This window comes from Parasteatoda tepidariorum, chromosome 2 (assembly GCF_043381705.1).
Source record: "Parasteatoda tepidariorum isolate YZ-2023 chromosome 2, CAS_Ptep_4.0, whole genome shotgun sequence".
Taxonomy (NCBI): domain Eukaryota; kingdom Metazoa; phylum Arthropoda; class Arachnida; order Araneae; family Theridiidae; genus Parasteatoda; species Parasteatoda tepidariorum.
The window spans coordinates 105095773-105111424 of NC_092205.1; the positions used below are offsets into that span (position 1 = coordinate 105095773).

A 15652-nucleotide genomic window follows, 5' to 3' on the forward strand; every position below is an offset into this window, starting at 1 on the left:
TCTGCCGAAATAGATGGGGGTTGAATTAATTGTGAAAACGTTGAATAGAAGAATGTGTCTTTCTGCATAATTCGGAGCTAAAATCAACATAGTAAAGGAAAAATCTCATTTTGAAAAAGGGAAAATTAAGCACTTTTTAAAAACATCCAATGAAAATAGCACTTTTAAAAAACGAAAATAAGCACCTTTAGGTACTTTTTAAAAACGCTACACATCCTGTCAGTCCATCCCTCTATCTATCTAACTATATATAAGTTCAAAATGAAAATAAAACAAAGGAAAATTTCAGATATATGAAAAAAGGATACTAACAAATCAAACGCACTTCAGAAATGCAGTAAGAACAGAACACACCTTAAAACGAAACTCCTCTAGTTACGCTCAATTTGCGCTTTGTTTTCATATTTTGCAATCTTGTTAAGAAAATATTTTAAATCATTCTTGAAAAATTTCCCGTTCATGTAAGTTCATTTGATTTCGTTACTCGCTTTATAGATTATGTTTTATTTTATGCTTTTACGTGATATTTTTACTTATTGTGTACTATTTTATTTGTTATAATTTTTGTAAAAAATTTTTCAGTGCTCCTCACACTATTGTATTGATAGATTTTGCTTTGGCTATATTGATACAATAATATTAGAAAGCACTCTTTTTTGCAGATATAATCGAATGGGCTGATGAAAAGATTAGATCTTTTATTTTCCGAATTTTTAAAAAAAATTTTATCCTTTTTTTTCCCCCCAGTTGTTTATTTTTTATTATTATTCTTCTTTTTCNTTTTCAGTGCTCCTCACACTATTGTATTGATAGATTTTGCTTTGGCTATATTGATACAATATTAGAAAGCACTCTTTTTTGCAGATATAATCGAATGGGCTGATGAAAAGATTAAATCTTTTATTTTCCGAATTTTTAAAAAAATTTTTATCCTTTTTTTTCCGTATTTTTTTATTATTTTTCCCCCTAGTTGTTTATTTTTTATTATTATTTTTCTTTTTCTCCCTTTTTTCATACGTCTATAATTTTCCTTTGTTTTATCTTCATTTTGAACTTATCTTATGAGTTCTATTTACTTGCAGCTTATGTGCAATGAATGAAACTTATTGTTTTTCTTAATTTTCTTCGTGTATATATTTATTTTGCTGTATATATATATACATTAGAAGGAGATGGCCGATAACCCCCTCGAACATATATTAAAACTACGCCACTGATGGCAGAAGAATGCCTGCTCTGATAAATTTTTGAATGGTAATAACTTTTTTTTAATAATAAATACGGATTTTTTTTTAGAGTTAAAAGTACTGATTGTCATTAAAAATTTAATTTTGTATTGTTTACGTAGCTTTACACACCGTACGATCGTTGAAAATGTATTGATAATTTGACTTTATGCAACATTCGCCTAACCAAACTGTATTCATCGTTACTCTTTTTCGTAAAATAGAAAATGAGCTCATTTCTAATGAAATTGTCGCGTTTCGTATTCGGAAATAACACGACACGTGATTAACAAAATTGGCTTTTCAACGGCAATGAGGGGATTCGATTTAAAGAAGAATTGAGATGAGATTTCAATTAACAAATTTAAGACAGGAAATTAAAAAAACTAGTATGACTGAGTATTTTATTTTCATACACCTCAAAAATTGCGACGCCCATGCTTTTATACTACTTATTTTGTTTTTTTAAAATTAGATTCAGGCAAGTCAATTTTGCCGACGCCTTTTGTTTTAATAATTGAAAACGATTGTTTTATTTATTCTTTGTTTATCGTTTCTAATCGAACGTTATTCATTTATTGTCACTTTTTTTTCCTTTATAGATAACCGGAAACATGTTAAGATAAATGTTTATTTTTTTCGCTATTGTATATAATCTTTTAGTTTTATGGACGATAGGCATTTAATAGGCGTTTCTATTGCTTCAAAATTAAATTTTGCTTTGTGTGATAACAAAAATCTTTTCCCCAAATTATATATTTGAAGTAAAGAAATTTTTCTTTAAAAAGTATGTTTTTTTATTTTCTTTGAATTCTAATAATTCATTTATTTTTCCGCAAATATATTACTAAGTTCACTGATAAACAAAAAAAACGAACAAAAATTGTTTTATTTCTCCCCTATAAAACTAAAATGAATGAATTAATATTTGAACAAAAATTATTTTGATGAACAAGATATATAAAGGAAAAGTGTGAACGTAGGAAAAAAGGCTATCAGACAACGATTTGATGACAATCGAAACAAATTTGATGACATGGACCCTATAACGTTCTTTATTGAATTTATCTGACAAAGCGAATATAAAATATTTAAATGCGCGCAATAAACTATTTTTTGCTCAATTAAAGCTATAAGTTAGAAATTATCACTGACAGGGCCGGATTAACCTATATGCACACTAGGCACGTGCCTAGGTCCTACGAAATTCAGGGGCCTACGAAAAACTTGGGAGAAAAAAATTTGTTGACAAAAATAATTTAGCTTTAAAAACAACAAGTGTATTTTGCACAAAATTATGAAGATACAAATAAAAATATAATATTTTTCGGTAATAAATTATTTTGCAGAATCTTATGATCTAATATATTACTTTTTTGCGATTTTTGGATTCAACGAAATCTTGTATTATGCTGTCGAATTCCAAACTATGCAAAATGTCGGATTGAATAGACATAAGTGCGAGCGATGTCAAACGATCCTGGTAAGAAAATAATTTTTTTATCAATTTTAATCTGGAGAAAGATCTTTCTCCTTCTGCATTTGATCCAAGAATCGACAAATATATTCTTAATAAATGCAATGTGAACGTTAGGAAAAGTATTCACAAGTTTATCTTTATTTTGAGCCTTCAACATTTCTTGTGCAGATTTATGTTCATACAAATTTGAAAATAGTAAAAATTCATCTACAAAGTTGTCCTCTAAATCGGATGAGTAAATTTCACTATCAATTTCACTGTTTTCTTTGCTGGTTTGTTGTTGTATTGTTGACGTGAAGTGTTTACATAGTTATCGATCGAACTAATCATAATGGTATTATCGATATCAACAACAATATCGGTAGTATGTCGGTATTGCAGATAAAGTTCGATAAATAAAATTAAAATCCATATTAATAAAAATGTAAAAAAAAAATATGCCAGAAAATTTTAGCATATATTTTGAAAGGAGGGGAGGGCCCAAAAACGGCTATGCCTACGAAAGGTATAATCCGGCTCTCATCACTGATGTTTAAAATATGTGACAAACTGAATCACTTATAGTAAAATTTAAAACAATGACTTAACCAATCAGTATCGCGCATCCCCATTGAATGAATGAATTAATATTTGACTGTATTCACTTTTAAAAAAACGTGTTTGAACTTGAATGGATGAGTTATTTCATTAAGGAATTTGAAGAAGATATAAGGGAGAGTAGGAAATCTATCGTTTATATAAATATTTTCCGTCTAGATACGTTTCGTTAGAAAACTTCATTTAAAATATCTCGATTCCCATTTGTTCTATCGTTGTGCACCTAAGTAATAGTTTTACTAACAGTTTTACTACATTTTCCACAGCTAACATTTCACTAGTGTCTACATTTAATAATCAAAATTTTACTACCATTGAAATTTCATTAACAAAATTCTTAGTGTTTTTTTTTTAAACCCACAATTCTTAATTAAATAAACTAGTATTCATTTTCCCATTAACATTACAATGTAAATTTTAAGAGCTCTCTTTTTTCCAACTTTTAGAATAAATTACTAAAATTGCAAATATTACTGGGTAGAATACAATAAGGTATACATGAATGTATTCTGTTAGGGGCAAAATTTAAATATTTGATTAGAAGTTACTCAAAAACATGCTCATTGTAGTTGCAAATTTTTGAAAACATTGTTCTATTATAGTTTGAAGACGTTGTAATTATTCATTGTTTCAGATGACTGTTTTTATAAATAAGCTAAACAATACTTTAAATTTATTTTTAAAACATTTTTTCTCGTTTTATATTCTGGCATACTAAATAATATAAACAATGAAAGAAATAATCCCAAGAAACTGAAGCGTTGAAATATGACTCGATGAAAACTTCTTTTGCTTCACAAATATACAGATTAGAAATAACAGTTGATCATTCTAAAACAGTTACCCATTTTCAAGACTTGCCAGATGTGACTAAGCAAAAGTTATTTGAAATACAGGAGTCAAAGGAGTTCACAACAAAAAGTAACTCTTAAAAATCAGTATCACTATTTACTAAGACACATCTTTTCTATCATGAGCATTTGAAAAAATTAAAAACTTTTCTTCAAAAATAACACAAAGAATGGGAGACCCATGGGTAAACTTCTGTAAAAGAATTTTTACCAAAGATTGTGACTTCCAAATAGAAAAAAAATAATTTTTTTTCACTGAACATTTTCACTTAACAATTAATGAGAAGCAATCCCTAAATATTACTGAGTCTCATGTTTTGCTAATCATCTGATTTTAGGCATAAAAAATGAAATTGAGCTCTAAAGAAGCTTATTTTTGTTATTTACAAGGCAAGTTTGGCACACATGTTTCCAGAAATTTGTGAATCCATTTTTGATATCCTGTTGTGTGAGGTTTACTTCTCTTTTTTTAAAAATAAAATTAAAGGGGTTAAAACAAAAATAACGCCTCAAAATACTTTTTGTCAACAATATGAAATAAAAAAGTGGCATTCCACTTTTCAAAAAACTGCCATCTTACCTAGAATTTAATATTTATATATTGAAAAGCAAAGGAATCATACGCACAATTCCCCTAACCATTACAATAAAACTTCCTATTGATTCATTTTGTTGTTGGCATATAAAACAAGTCAAAGGGGGACAAAAAGAATAGTCAAAAATCTTTAATAAAATAAAAATTTACAGTTTCTGACAGCAATGAGAGAGCCATTCTTTTGTTTTGTGACAGGAAGCTTTAGTACAGAGGGGACATCTAAGTAACAATTGAGGATTACAAACTTCACCTGTTTTAAAATGTGTTAGTACAACGTCAGCGAGAGCCTAGAAAAATAAAAAGTAATACATCAAACAGGGTGCGTAGCCAAATCTTTCACCAAAAAATAAGCACCTTTTAAGTACTTTCTTTAACTCAAAAAATATTTTTAAGCACTGTATACATTAACAAAATGCAAAATAATTTTCAAAGACTTTACAGGATTATGACGAAATAACTAGTTTTTGACAAGGAATTTTTTTCTCGATCCGGTTTGATATCAAAGGGTGGAAAATGAAGCTCGACAATAATCTGGTCGAACCCAGCTCAGTAGACGCAAATGCGAACTCTCGAGTATTTCCTCAAAAATGCAAAATGATTGGCACTTTTATACGTTATGAACAGGCAGTGCACCGAATTGAAATGTGGTTGAATAAATTGGGAAAACATTGAATAGAGCAATGTGAGAAGGATGCTTTTGCATAATACATGGTGAAAATCAACAGGGTGAAGAAAAAAAATCTCATTTCCGAAAAAGGAAGCACTTTTCAAAAACACCCCATGAAAAAAGCACCTTTAAGGGCTTTTTAAAAAACCGAAAGCTAAAAAAAAAGCACTTTTTAAGAGCTACGCATCATGTCAAATGTAAATTCCTTTTTTAAAATTTTCCTTTTTTTAATGAAAGGTTTTTCAAACATCTGTTCATAATCAGAAGTATAACAATAAAGAAATATATATAGTTCATGAAATTCAAAAGCAATTTTAAGGCTAATTAATTCTATATTAGTAAATACTGTTAATAAAATGACTGAAATACTACTTAGATAAATGTACAACATTTCATACAACACTATTTTAAAGGGACCCAATGAATATAGTGTTGTAGAGAGATACTTTGGAGAGACACAGTAAGACTTTTTTTTTTAGTGTTATATATGCAACAAAATTAATTTGCAGAGTGTGTTATTTATGGTTAAATATTAAAAACAATTGAAATAAATTCAGATTATAAACATACCTGAAAGCCATTTTCATTGAAAATAATCTGATATTTTTGTTTGTTCATTCATTTTCTTTTTACTGTTAAGTCAGGTAAAAAAGTATGCATTGAGTGCAAAGGAAGTTCGTTTGTGAAGGGTGCTCGACACATCCTCTACAGATCAAACTCTTTTTCAGGTGTTAATGGGATGCGTGTGGTCATTTGTGACTCATGATTAGCTTTTAACATGAAAGAAATGAAATCAGATAGGAATGTTACATTCTAAGAATGGTAGCTCTTGGGGTGGTTCTCTTGTCAGAAAAGATGGAAAAAATGGCAAAAGATGATGAAATAAAATTTTTTTTTACATTATTTGAAAATCAAAAGTAAATGGAGAAAATAACGTTGAAATTTGGATAAAAAATGGCTTTACAGGGGTTTATTGCTTCAGAGAATATCGTAATAGTGAGAGGAGCATGATATTAATTCACTTTCAAGTTCATTGGGATCACGAAACAATATCGCAATAAAGGGAGGTTATTGTTGTATTGGATATCGTAGTAGCGAGAGTTCACTGCACTTCTTTATAAGATTAATGTTCAAGTGTCTGGATGAATTAGAATTAGTCCTAATTGCCTTTTTTTTATCATTTTGCCTTAGAACAACTAAAAATACTTGCTCACAACATTTCAAATTTGAGTTTATATTCTTTTGTGAGAAATAAAAAACCAGCTATAAGACCAGCAATTTCAGAATAGCTTGTTGGAAGGAAAGATGAGATTTCTTTTTATTTATTGTTTCTATTAAATCATTTTCATTTATTGTTCTTGAAATTGTTTAAGGAGTAGGAAAAATATCATAGATTAGTAAAAAATGTCATAACTCTTGGTAGAGCAGAGTTGCCATTTATATTTGTAAGAAAATTCCCTGTGTTTTCCCTGCACCAGGGTGCGTAACCAAATCTTTCACCAAAAAAATAAGCACCTTTTAAGTACTTTTTAAGTACTCAAAAAATATTCCTAAGCACTGTATACATTAACAAAATGCAAAATAATTTTCAAAGACTTTACATAATCATGATAAAATAACTAACTTCTGACAAAGAACTCTTTTCTTGATTATGTTAGCCATTTAAAATGTTGGAGAGATTTTTCGTTTCAAAGTCAGAGGCTGGAAAATGAACCCTGAAATTGAAAATATCTTGAAAAATGCAACAGAGTTGCACATGAGAGCGCAAGAATCTCACCAAACCCGGCTCAGGAGACGCACATGTGAACTCCCAAGTATTTCATCAAGCATGTAAAATGATTGGCGCATTCATACGTTATGGACCGACGGTATGCCGAAATGTATTGTGATAGAATGAATTGTGAATAAGTTGAATAGAACGATGTGAAAAGCAGACTTCTAAATAATACCTGGTAAAAATCGAAATAATAAAGAAAAGATATTATTTTTGAAAAGGAAGCACTTTTAAAAACACTCAATGAAAAAACACCTTTTAAAAAACGCAGCACTTTTTAAAAACGCAAAAGCACCACATATTATACACAATTCATTAAGAGGAAACACATATTCATTGTGCTCTTGTAAACTATATTAGGATAACAGATTTAGTTGCTGGAAAAACTTGCAAAAATAAGAAACAGCTCAACGTAAAACAAATAGTGCTATAATTAATGAAATGGTATAATATAGCTGAACTATTATCCTTAAATATCCCATAGATTGCATTTTGAGATGTCTACATATTTTTAAAAGACAAAAATAAGAAATGAAATTCTCTGTTTGTAAGGAAAAATTCAAAATCCCCTGCATTTTCCCTGTGATTTTAGATGATTTTTAAATTCCCTGCATTTTCCAGGCTTTCCCTGTTCTCTGTGTGGAGAGGTAATTCTGTAAACTTACTCAGGGGTCTGTCCAGACATTTTGTGAAAGGTCCTGTTTTTGTAAAATTATTCGCAATTTGTGAATATAAAATAAGTCACATTCTTTCAACCAGGGTCCTGCTTTTTTGAATTTGTGTAAATAGGGTCTGGTTATTGCAAAAAACTTTTTTCAAGGAGTTTTTAAATTGTAAATTTATACAAGATTATGCTCAACAGCTCAACACTGTAAAATTATAATTGAAAAAATTAAATTTTCAAAAATAAACAGCAATTGCCGCTTCTAAATTAGAGATGCAACATACAAATATTTGGTATTTAGCCTATACTGCTGAATATTCATTTCGGAAGAATAATGGAAGAAGCGTCTGCCGAAGACAAAACTTAGTTCGTTGACATACATCTTTCTTTTTTTTTACCCTGGGGGGAAAGGGTTAATTCGATTCATAAAACAATAATGAAGATAAACAAATTCATGAAGGGTCCGATTAAAAGAAAAATCATTTTGTGAAGGGTCCGTTTTTAAGTTAAAATATTTTGTGATGGGTCCGTTTTTATGAAAAGATATTTTCTGAAGGGTCCCAAATTTCTTCTAAACAGACCCCTGTTACTTCAAACAGATTATTAGGAAAATTCTAAAAAATTGCAATTTTGATTTTTCAACCATAATGTCATAACCTTAACTATGAAATCAAAATAGTTACACGTAAATTATAATATTTGATACCTTTGAATAGTACACCTGGATTTTCACAAATGTTTGGAAATTAATTTAATTTGAATTATAATAACATTAAGACTACAAAACTTCACTGTTATAACTTTAAAAAAAAATTTTGAAATTAATATAATTGCATATTAAATTTTCCCATTACACTAAGCATAGCAGGTTTATTTGTCACGCAAAAATCAGACAGATATCTATTTTTTATGCGATTACAATTATTTAATTTGAAAAATATTTTAAAGAGAAATGAAAAATTAAGAAAAGAAAAAATAAGAATAAGAAATTAAGACTAATTCAACTAAGTAAATTTTTGAGTTTCTAAATAATAAAAAAATAAACATAAAGATATTTTACTGTAATGCATTGTTATATAATTTATCAGTAGCAGCAAATTATTCCTTTGTGTGAAGAATAAATTGAAGTTTATTATAAATTTTTTTTAACGAAGCTTAATATTTATCCTTAATCTAGTAGGAGGGCTCGGAAAAAAATATAGCGGTTTCTTGAACATTTTAATTGACAAGCTGTATACTTAATTTAATTATACAAATAAACATTAAAAAAAATTTGTGTAACAAGGAAAAAACTATTCAAACTTATAAAAAGCTGTTTATCAAAAATAAATGAATAAATAAAACAGAATGAATATTTACTTGAATAAAAAGTGGATGATCATTGGGAGCAGGAACTCTTTGAAAATTTTTCACTCCAATCTGAAAAAAAAATAAATATTACATATATTTCTAAGACACAGCAATACATAATAAAACAAATAAGAATCGGACATTTACAGCAAACTAATATGCACGATTTCAATTAATCATGACTTATATATTAATTGGAAAGATTTCAGAAAACAAAAAGACAATTAAAAGGAAAAAATATATTAATTTTAAAAATTAATGTATAAGAAATTTTAACTTGAAAAAAAATTTTATTGGTAAAAAAATTTTGAAAACTAATTAACCACGGAAAATTATAACCTCTTTTTTAACCCACATGGTTATATCTATCTGCAAGGCAGTAAGTATCAATACCTGTTGTATCAATATCTTCAGAGAAAAACAAAAGTGAGAGGAGGACCAAAAATGAGACTCAAATCATTAGTCCCTGATTATCCAGAGTTAATTCGGGTATATTGCAAATATTTCTTACCCCGAGTAAACTCGGGTAAAGGAGAATTCGTCAATATGTTTTGTTTTATCACGTTTTTATTTGGCGGGAAGGAAAACAAAAAATAATCTGCTGTGATTGGAAGTCTGCCAATATTTGTTTGCTATTTGTGGGACCGCAAACGTGTTCTGCGCAATTGTGCATACGATGGTTGATGAATTTACATAGAAAGAAAAAAAAAGAGTTAAAAAATGGCGTTCGCGAGAGAAAGTAATGCAGGTGATTTTTCAGATTGTGAACATATACAAAAACTTTATTTCTTTTGCCCGAGATAATCTGGGATAAAATGTCAACTTTTAACTTGTGTTTTAGTTCCTTGTATTTATTAATGAAATAAAAAAAATATATGTTGACTTTTCGCATTTTTTTTCTTCAGGCAAGGGAAGCAGTTAACATATTTTAAGCAAGTAAAAATATCAACAAAAAAAAACTGAAAATAAGATACAAAAAGAACACAATCATATATACCTTCTGGGCAAGTTCTGTACCATATTCGATATCCAATTCATGAAGTGTCTCTATATGATCATTGACAAAAGAAATCGGAACCAGTACAATGTTTTTCTTTCCTTTGTTAACATAGCCTTTGATAGCATCATCAGTTTGAGGACTTAACCAAGCAGTTGGACCTACCTTAAAAGAGAAACACTCAATAAGATTGATGGAACTTATTAATAACTTTTGATCTAAAGATTAAAATAATGAATTTAGTTGACCAATAGTGGTGCATTGGTTTAGTGGTCAGCTTAGATAGGTGTATAATGTTGCTCTATTATTAGCATATAAAATTAAAAAGATATTGTATTGCATGAATAATGGCTCGTCTCTTCCCACTTCTTAAACTGTGTTGTTCTCGCTTACGTAATGCCATTCATATCATTTTTTCAACTGGAAGATTTTTGGTATCTATCCTACATATTTTAAGAAACTATATCAATTATAAATTGTTGCATAAATGTAATATTTAGCTTAGTTTTAAAAAAAAATTATGTGCATTCTTTGTTAAAGATGCATGCCAGTTATCTATTTAAAAATATCAGTACAAAGGAATATGCATAATTAGAAAATTTAACATTACAAAATTTCAAATTTTATTTTTTAATTTTACAAAATCTTTAAATAGTGGTCAACTAGGTACTTGAGATAGTTTTGATTCAATGAAAGTTTTAGAATGGTATTCAATAAGGCTCAAACTCAGGCAAAATTGACTTCTTTCCTTGGTCAACATAAGGTGGTCAGATTCTTCTTTTATTCTATAGGATACAATAGAGATCAACACTTATGCAACCGATCTTCCAATTCAATTTCTTCAAATCCCTTCGATCAGTATTTGAAAGTGACTGGTTACCGAATTCAACTGAACCAGCAATTGCGAGAATTCGAACTTTGGCCACCTCAATGGGAGGTGAACGCTCTCAGGGTGCATAGCCAAATCTCCCAGCAAAATATAAGCACCTTTAAAGTACTTTTTAAGCACTATATATATTAACAAAATGCAAAACAGTTTCCAAAGACTTTACATGATCATAAAATAACACGTTTCTGACAAAGAATTCTTTTCCTCATTATATTAGCCATGTTAAAAAGATCGAGATTTTTCAGTTCAATTTCAGAGGGTGGTAAATGAAGCATGAAATTGAGAATATCGTACAAAATGCAGCAGAGTTGCATTTTAAAGTGCGAGAATCTCACCGAACCCAGCTCAGTAGACGCACATGCAGACTCCTAAGTATTTCATCAAACAAGTAACATGATTGGGGTGCTATCATAAGATGAGGGCAGACGGTACGCCGAAATGGATTGTGGTAGAATATTTTGTGAAAACATTGAATAGAACTAAGTGAAAACCACGCATTTGCATAATACGCAGCGAAAATCGACATGGTAAAGGAAGAAATTCCATTTTCGAAAAGGAAAAATTAAGCACTTTTTAAAAACACCTCATGAAAAAAAGCACCTTTAAGGGCTTTTAAAAAATGAAAATCAAAAATAACAGGGTATCTGCTACATTTTAGACTTTCAAATTCATGACTCATTCCAAGAACTTTTCAAGACTTGACGAAGTTACTATTTTCTCCGACAAAAGAAGAATAATAAATTTAAAAAGCATTATAATAACATTAATTAAAATGATAGGTATAACCAAAACTGTTATACTCTGCATCTTCATATTTATTGATTTTAAATTTAAAAAACAGAGAAAAGAAAGGGTTGAAGCAATAAAATAACTTAAAAAATAATAGCTGAGCAAATAATTTTTTTTCTGCAGAATTGTATTCTGAAGATACTTTTCTTGTTCATCAGAAAGGAGAGAAATACTCCTGATTTTTCTGTTCTCATTTCGGAATTTAAAAAAAAAAAAATTGCCAATGACTGGCTTGCTTCAGCTAGAATTTTAAATTGATAAAATAAAAATTAATAAATAATAATAATAATTCTGAAATCACAGAAGTTTAAAATATACTTTGCTCTAGAAATGATGTTTTTCGTTTCATTTTTTGAAAGAACACCATAATTTTTAAAGAACATAATAAAAACATTTTATATTTTAATAAAATATGACTCTAAGTGTGGATTTTTTTACAAATTCAGATATTCAGAATACCATGAAATAATTGGGGGAGGGGGGGATTCCACTTTAAAAATAAAATTTTTCGGCGACCTAAATCCATGACTTTCCATTATTTTTTTTAAAAAATAGTTAAAATCATGACATTTCATGACAAATTTTGTTCAATTCATGACTTTCTATGATTTTTCAGGTGCGCGGATAACCTGAAATAAGCACCTTTAAGTACTTTTTAAAAACACTACGCACAAAGGCTCAATCTCTTGAGTCACCATAACTGTCATAACTCAATAGAACCTATTAAACCTCTTTCCTGGCTTCAAAGAGCTCAATATAAAGCAGATATTTACATTGAAAACTAAATAGTTAAGAGGTTCAACACTATTCTAGTTGTGTATTATACATTTTTATTTAAATGTATGAATTTCACTATAGTTGACATAATTTATTCATTTATATTTAGACAGATTGCATGCATCTGTCAGATTGCAACGCATGTTATTTGGAAAGTATTTTTTAAAAAAATAACGAGTATACATTTATATTTAAATATGCTCTAAACTTTAAACCTCAAAATAGAATAAAATATATTTGTATACTTTAATTTTCTATGTCATGCATTTATCTAGAATATATTGTCAATTGTTTATTTACTTGTGTTCATTTAAACCAGATGAACCTTTCTGTGAAATTTTATGTTTAGAAATAAATTTAATAAAAAAACTTTACATTAGATTAGAATAATTCACGGGTGATTGTGAGCCCAAATTAAAGATCCTTAAAATTTCTTGAGTAAAACCATATGCATTTTAAAGAATTAATGTCTTCATAAATTTAAATCATTCATATTTTCACAACATGAAATTATAAATAAGTTATATGCATCATAATTTAAATTAATAATTTTGTATAAGTTTACTTTTATCTCTAATCACATTTATTATTCTACCAGAAAAAATATTTACAAATGAAAGAAATGCCAAGTATAAATTCTAGTTCTAATATTTTTAAATAAAATATACAAGAATTTTTATACATAAATGTGATCGATGATTTCTTGAAACTTCAGGGCCTTGGATTTCCGGATTGCGGTTAGAGAAAAATCCGGAATTTTTCCAGATCACCATCATCTCTGATTATTTTATTTTTCCTTTTAAAATATTCTTTTACTTATAAAACTCAGATATCAGTAATAGTACTTAACTTAATCAGAATGAAATACAAGATAGAAATCAAACTTATTTTCCTTTTTGAGTGAATCATAAGTTCAATTCAACTTTTTTGAACGAATCATATTACTGAATGAATAAGGTTCACACCAGCAATGAAAATTTAGTGGTCCATTTGGACTACTTAAGTATTCAAACTCTCTACGTAGGTGGTCCAAAAAGCTTAATAGGGTACACAAACATCATGGGGGGGGGATCGATATTCTTAATTACATAATTCATGTTATGGTACACTAAAAAAAGATACTTATTCGCTATCCATGACATCCTAAAACTGATTAGGTTTGTTTTCCCATAATGATTGAAGATAAGTATTTATTAAAATTAAGTAATAATGAGTTAAAATAATAATAGTAAATGGATCCAACATAGAAACTGAATAAATAAACAAATGATGAAAACAGAAAAAAAAAGAACCAACAAATTATTATATTAAAAATAAATTATCTAAAAATCATAAATGAAGTCAATTCTAAGAAAGCAATAAATATTATTTCACTGATGATATTGTTAGTACGTGAATGCAAATCACAGCACATTAGCTCGAAATTACAACATTTAAATTTAAAAATTTTTATACCAGGAACTTTCAGTTATTCCATTTGAACTTCATACCATGCGTAGAACAATAAAATTACCTCAATTTTTTTCAATGCACAGAATTTGATGCAAGATGATATTTCAAGGCGACAAATTATTGTCCTTGGATATGCGACCTTAGAACATTCGGTGGAAATTGTCACAAAAATGGCAAGAGTCCTATTATAATGAATAACCTTTATAATTTAATGAATAACCTTTATAATTTAATGAATCACATTTATTAATTTAAAAAATTGGTCAATTTTTTTGAATTGCAAGTTTCAAAAATTTTACATCATAAGCTATGTACTTTTAAACGATCAAACCCAAACGTTAAATAAAATTGTTCTTGTCTAATAGTTTTTATAAATCCAAGCACAAAACTAAATATATGGAACAATTTTTCTATCCTGCAATTGAACATACAAGCTATAAAATAATACAAAATTTAATTTTATCAATAAAATTTAGTAGGCAGCAAAAAATAGGTTAAAATATATTATATACAAGCTGCTAATTTTTAAACATCACGATAGAAGTTAAAATTTTTGGTATATTGAACTTACTTTTGATTGCCATACAAGTCTGTAAGGATATTTCCAGTTTAACTCTTTCATGACTGCCAAAACTGTAGCAGCGACTTCTGCCGAGTACGGGTCTCCCCGGTTCACAGCCTGAAATAAAACAATGTAAGTTTTTAATAAATACAAGAGGAACAAAACATACATTTTTTTATGTGTCTAAAATATTTAACAGTTTACTATTCCCAAATTATCTCAGGCAAAAGAAGTTAAATGTCTTTGTATGATAGTTTTTAAAATAAGGGACAACACAAAAGTGATACTTTCCAAGAGAAGTGATATGCCATTTTTCAATGTAAATTCATCTACCAATGGTACAAAACATGTGTGCAGTCCCACAAATAACAAAACTCCCAAACAAAAATAGGCAATCACAGCAGATTATGCTTCCGACCGAGTAAAAACGTGATAAAACAAAACTTACTGACACATTCTAATAAGCCTGAGCTGTCTCTGGATGATAAAAATTTACACTCAGTGTTTTCACTACAGCGCGAGAACGCGAGAATCTCGCATATTTTTTTCTTTTCTCGCATTAAAAAATTATTACTGCGAGAAATTCGAGCATTCCATAAATCAATTTCAAAATTCGCGAATTTCTCGCATTTTGGAAGAAGCTTCAAATTACGCTATTTAGAATAAAATCCGTTTCACTTTTCTTCCTGGATCTTTCATTATTTTCAACATTTGCACCGTTATCTAGCTTCCCTATTTATCAGTATTGGTCAGAACCTTTTCGAACAACAGAACACAGCCGAACCACGGAATCCCTTTCAGAACACATTTCTCTGCAACCACGTGTTTACCGTAGGTAAGGTTTTTTCATGTAAGACGTTCAAATTTTTTATGCACTAATGTAAGATGGACAAATACCTAGTAAAGGCAAAATCTTCTATGATGATGCAGCAAGAATATTCAATGCTTTAAAAAATAGAAGACGTTAAAAATGTATTATAAT

At 28.7% G+C, this 15652-nt stretch overlaps 1 protein-coding gene across 5 annotated transcripts in view; it reads right to left on the bottom strand.

Moving 5' to 3' along the window:
- Positions 1 to 4863: 4863 nt before the first annotated feature.
- Positions 4864 to 15652, bottom strand: part of LOC107441368 (ferrochelatase, mitochondrial) — a 41916-nt gene continuing 31127 nt past the window's right edge. For all 5 annotated transcript variants that reach the window (XM_043055179.2, XM_043055180.2, XM_043055181.2 and 2 more), the window contains 4 exons: positions 14680 to 14787; positions 10202 to 10366; positions 9214 to 9273; positions 4864 to 5036 (listed from right to left, as the gene is read on the bottom strand). In XM_043055179.2, coding sequence (XP_042911113.1) covers positions 4896 to 5036; positions 9214 to 9273; positions 10202 to 10366; positions 14680 to 14787 — 474 coding nt within the window. In that variant the 3' untranslated portion in view covers positions 4864 to 4895. The remainder of the gene's footprint in view (positions 5037 to 9213; positions 9274 to 10201; positions 10367 to 14679; positions 14788 to 15652) is intronic.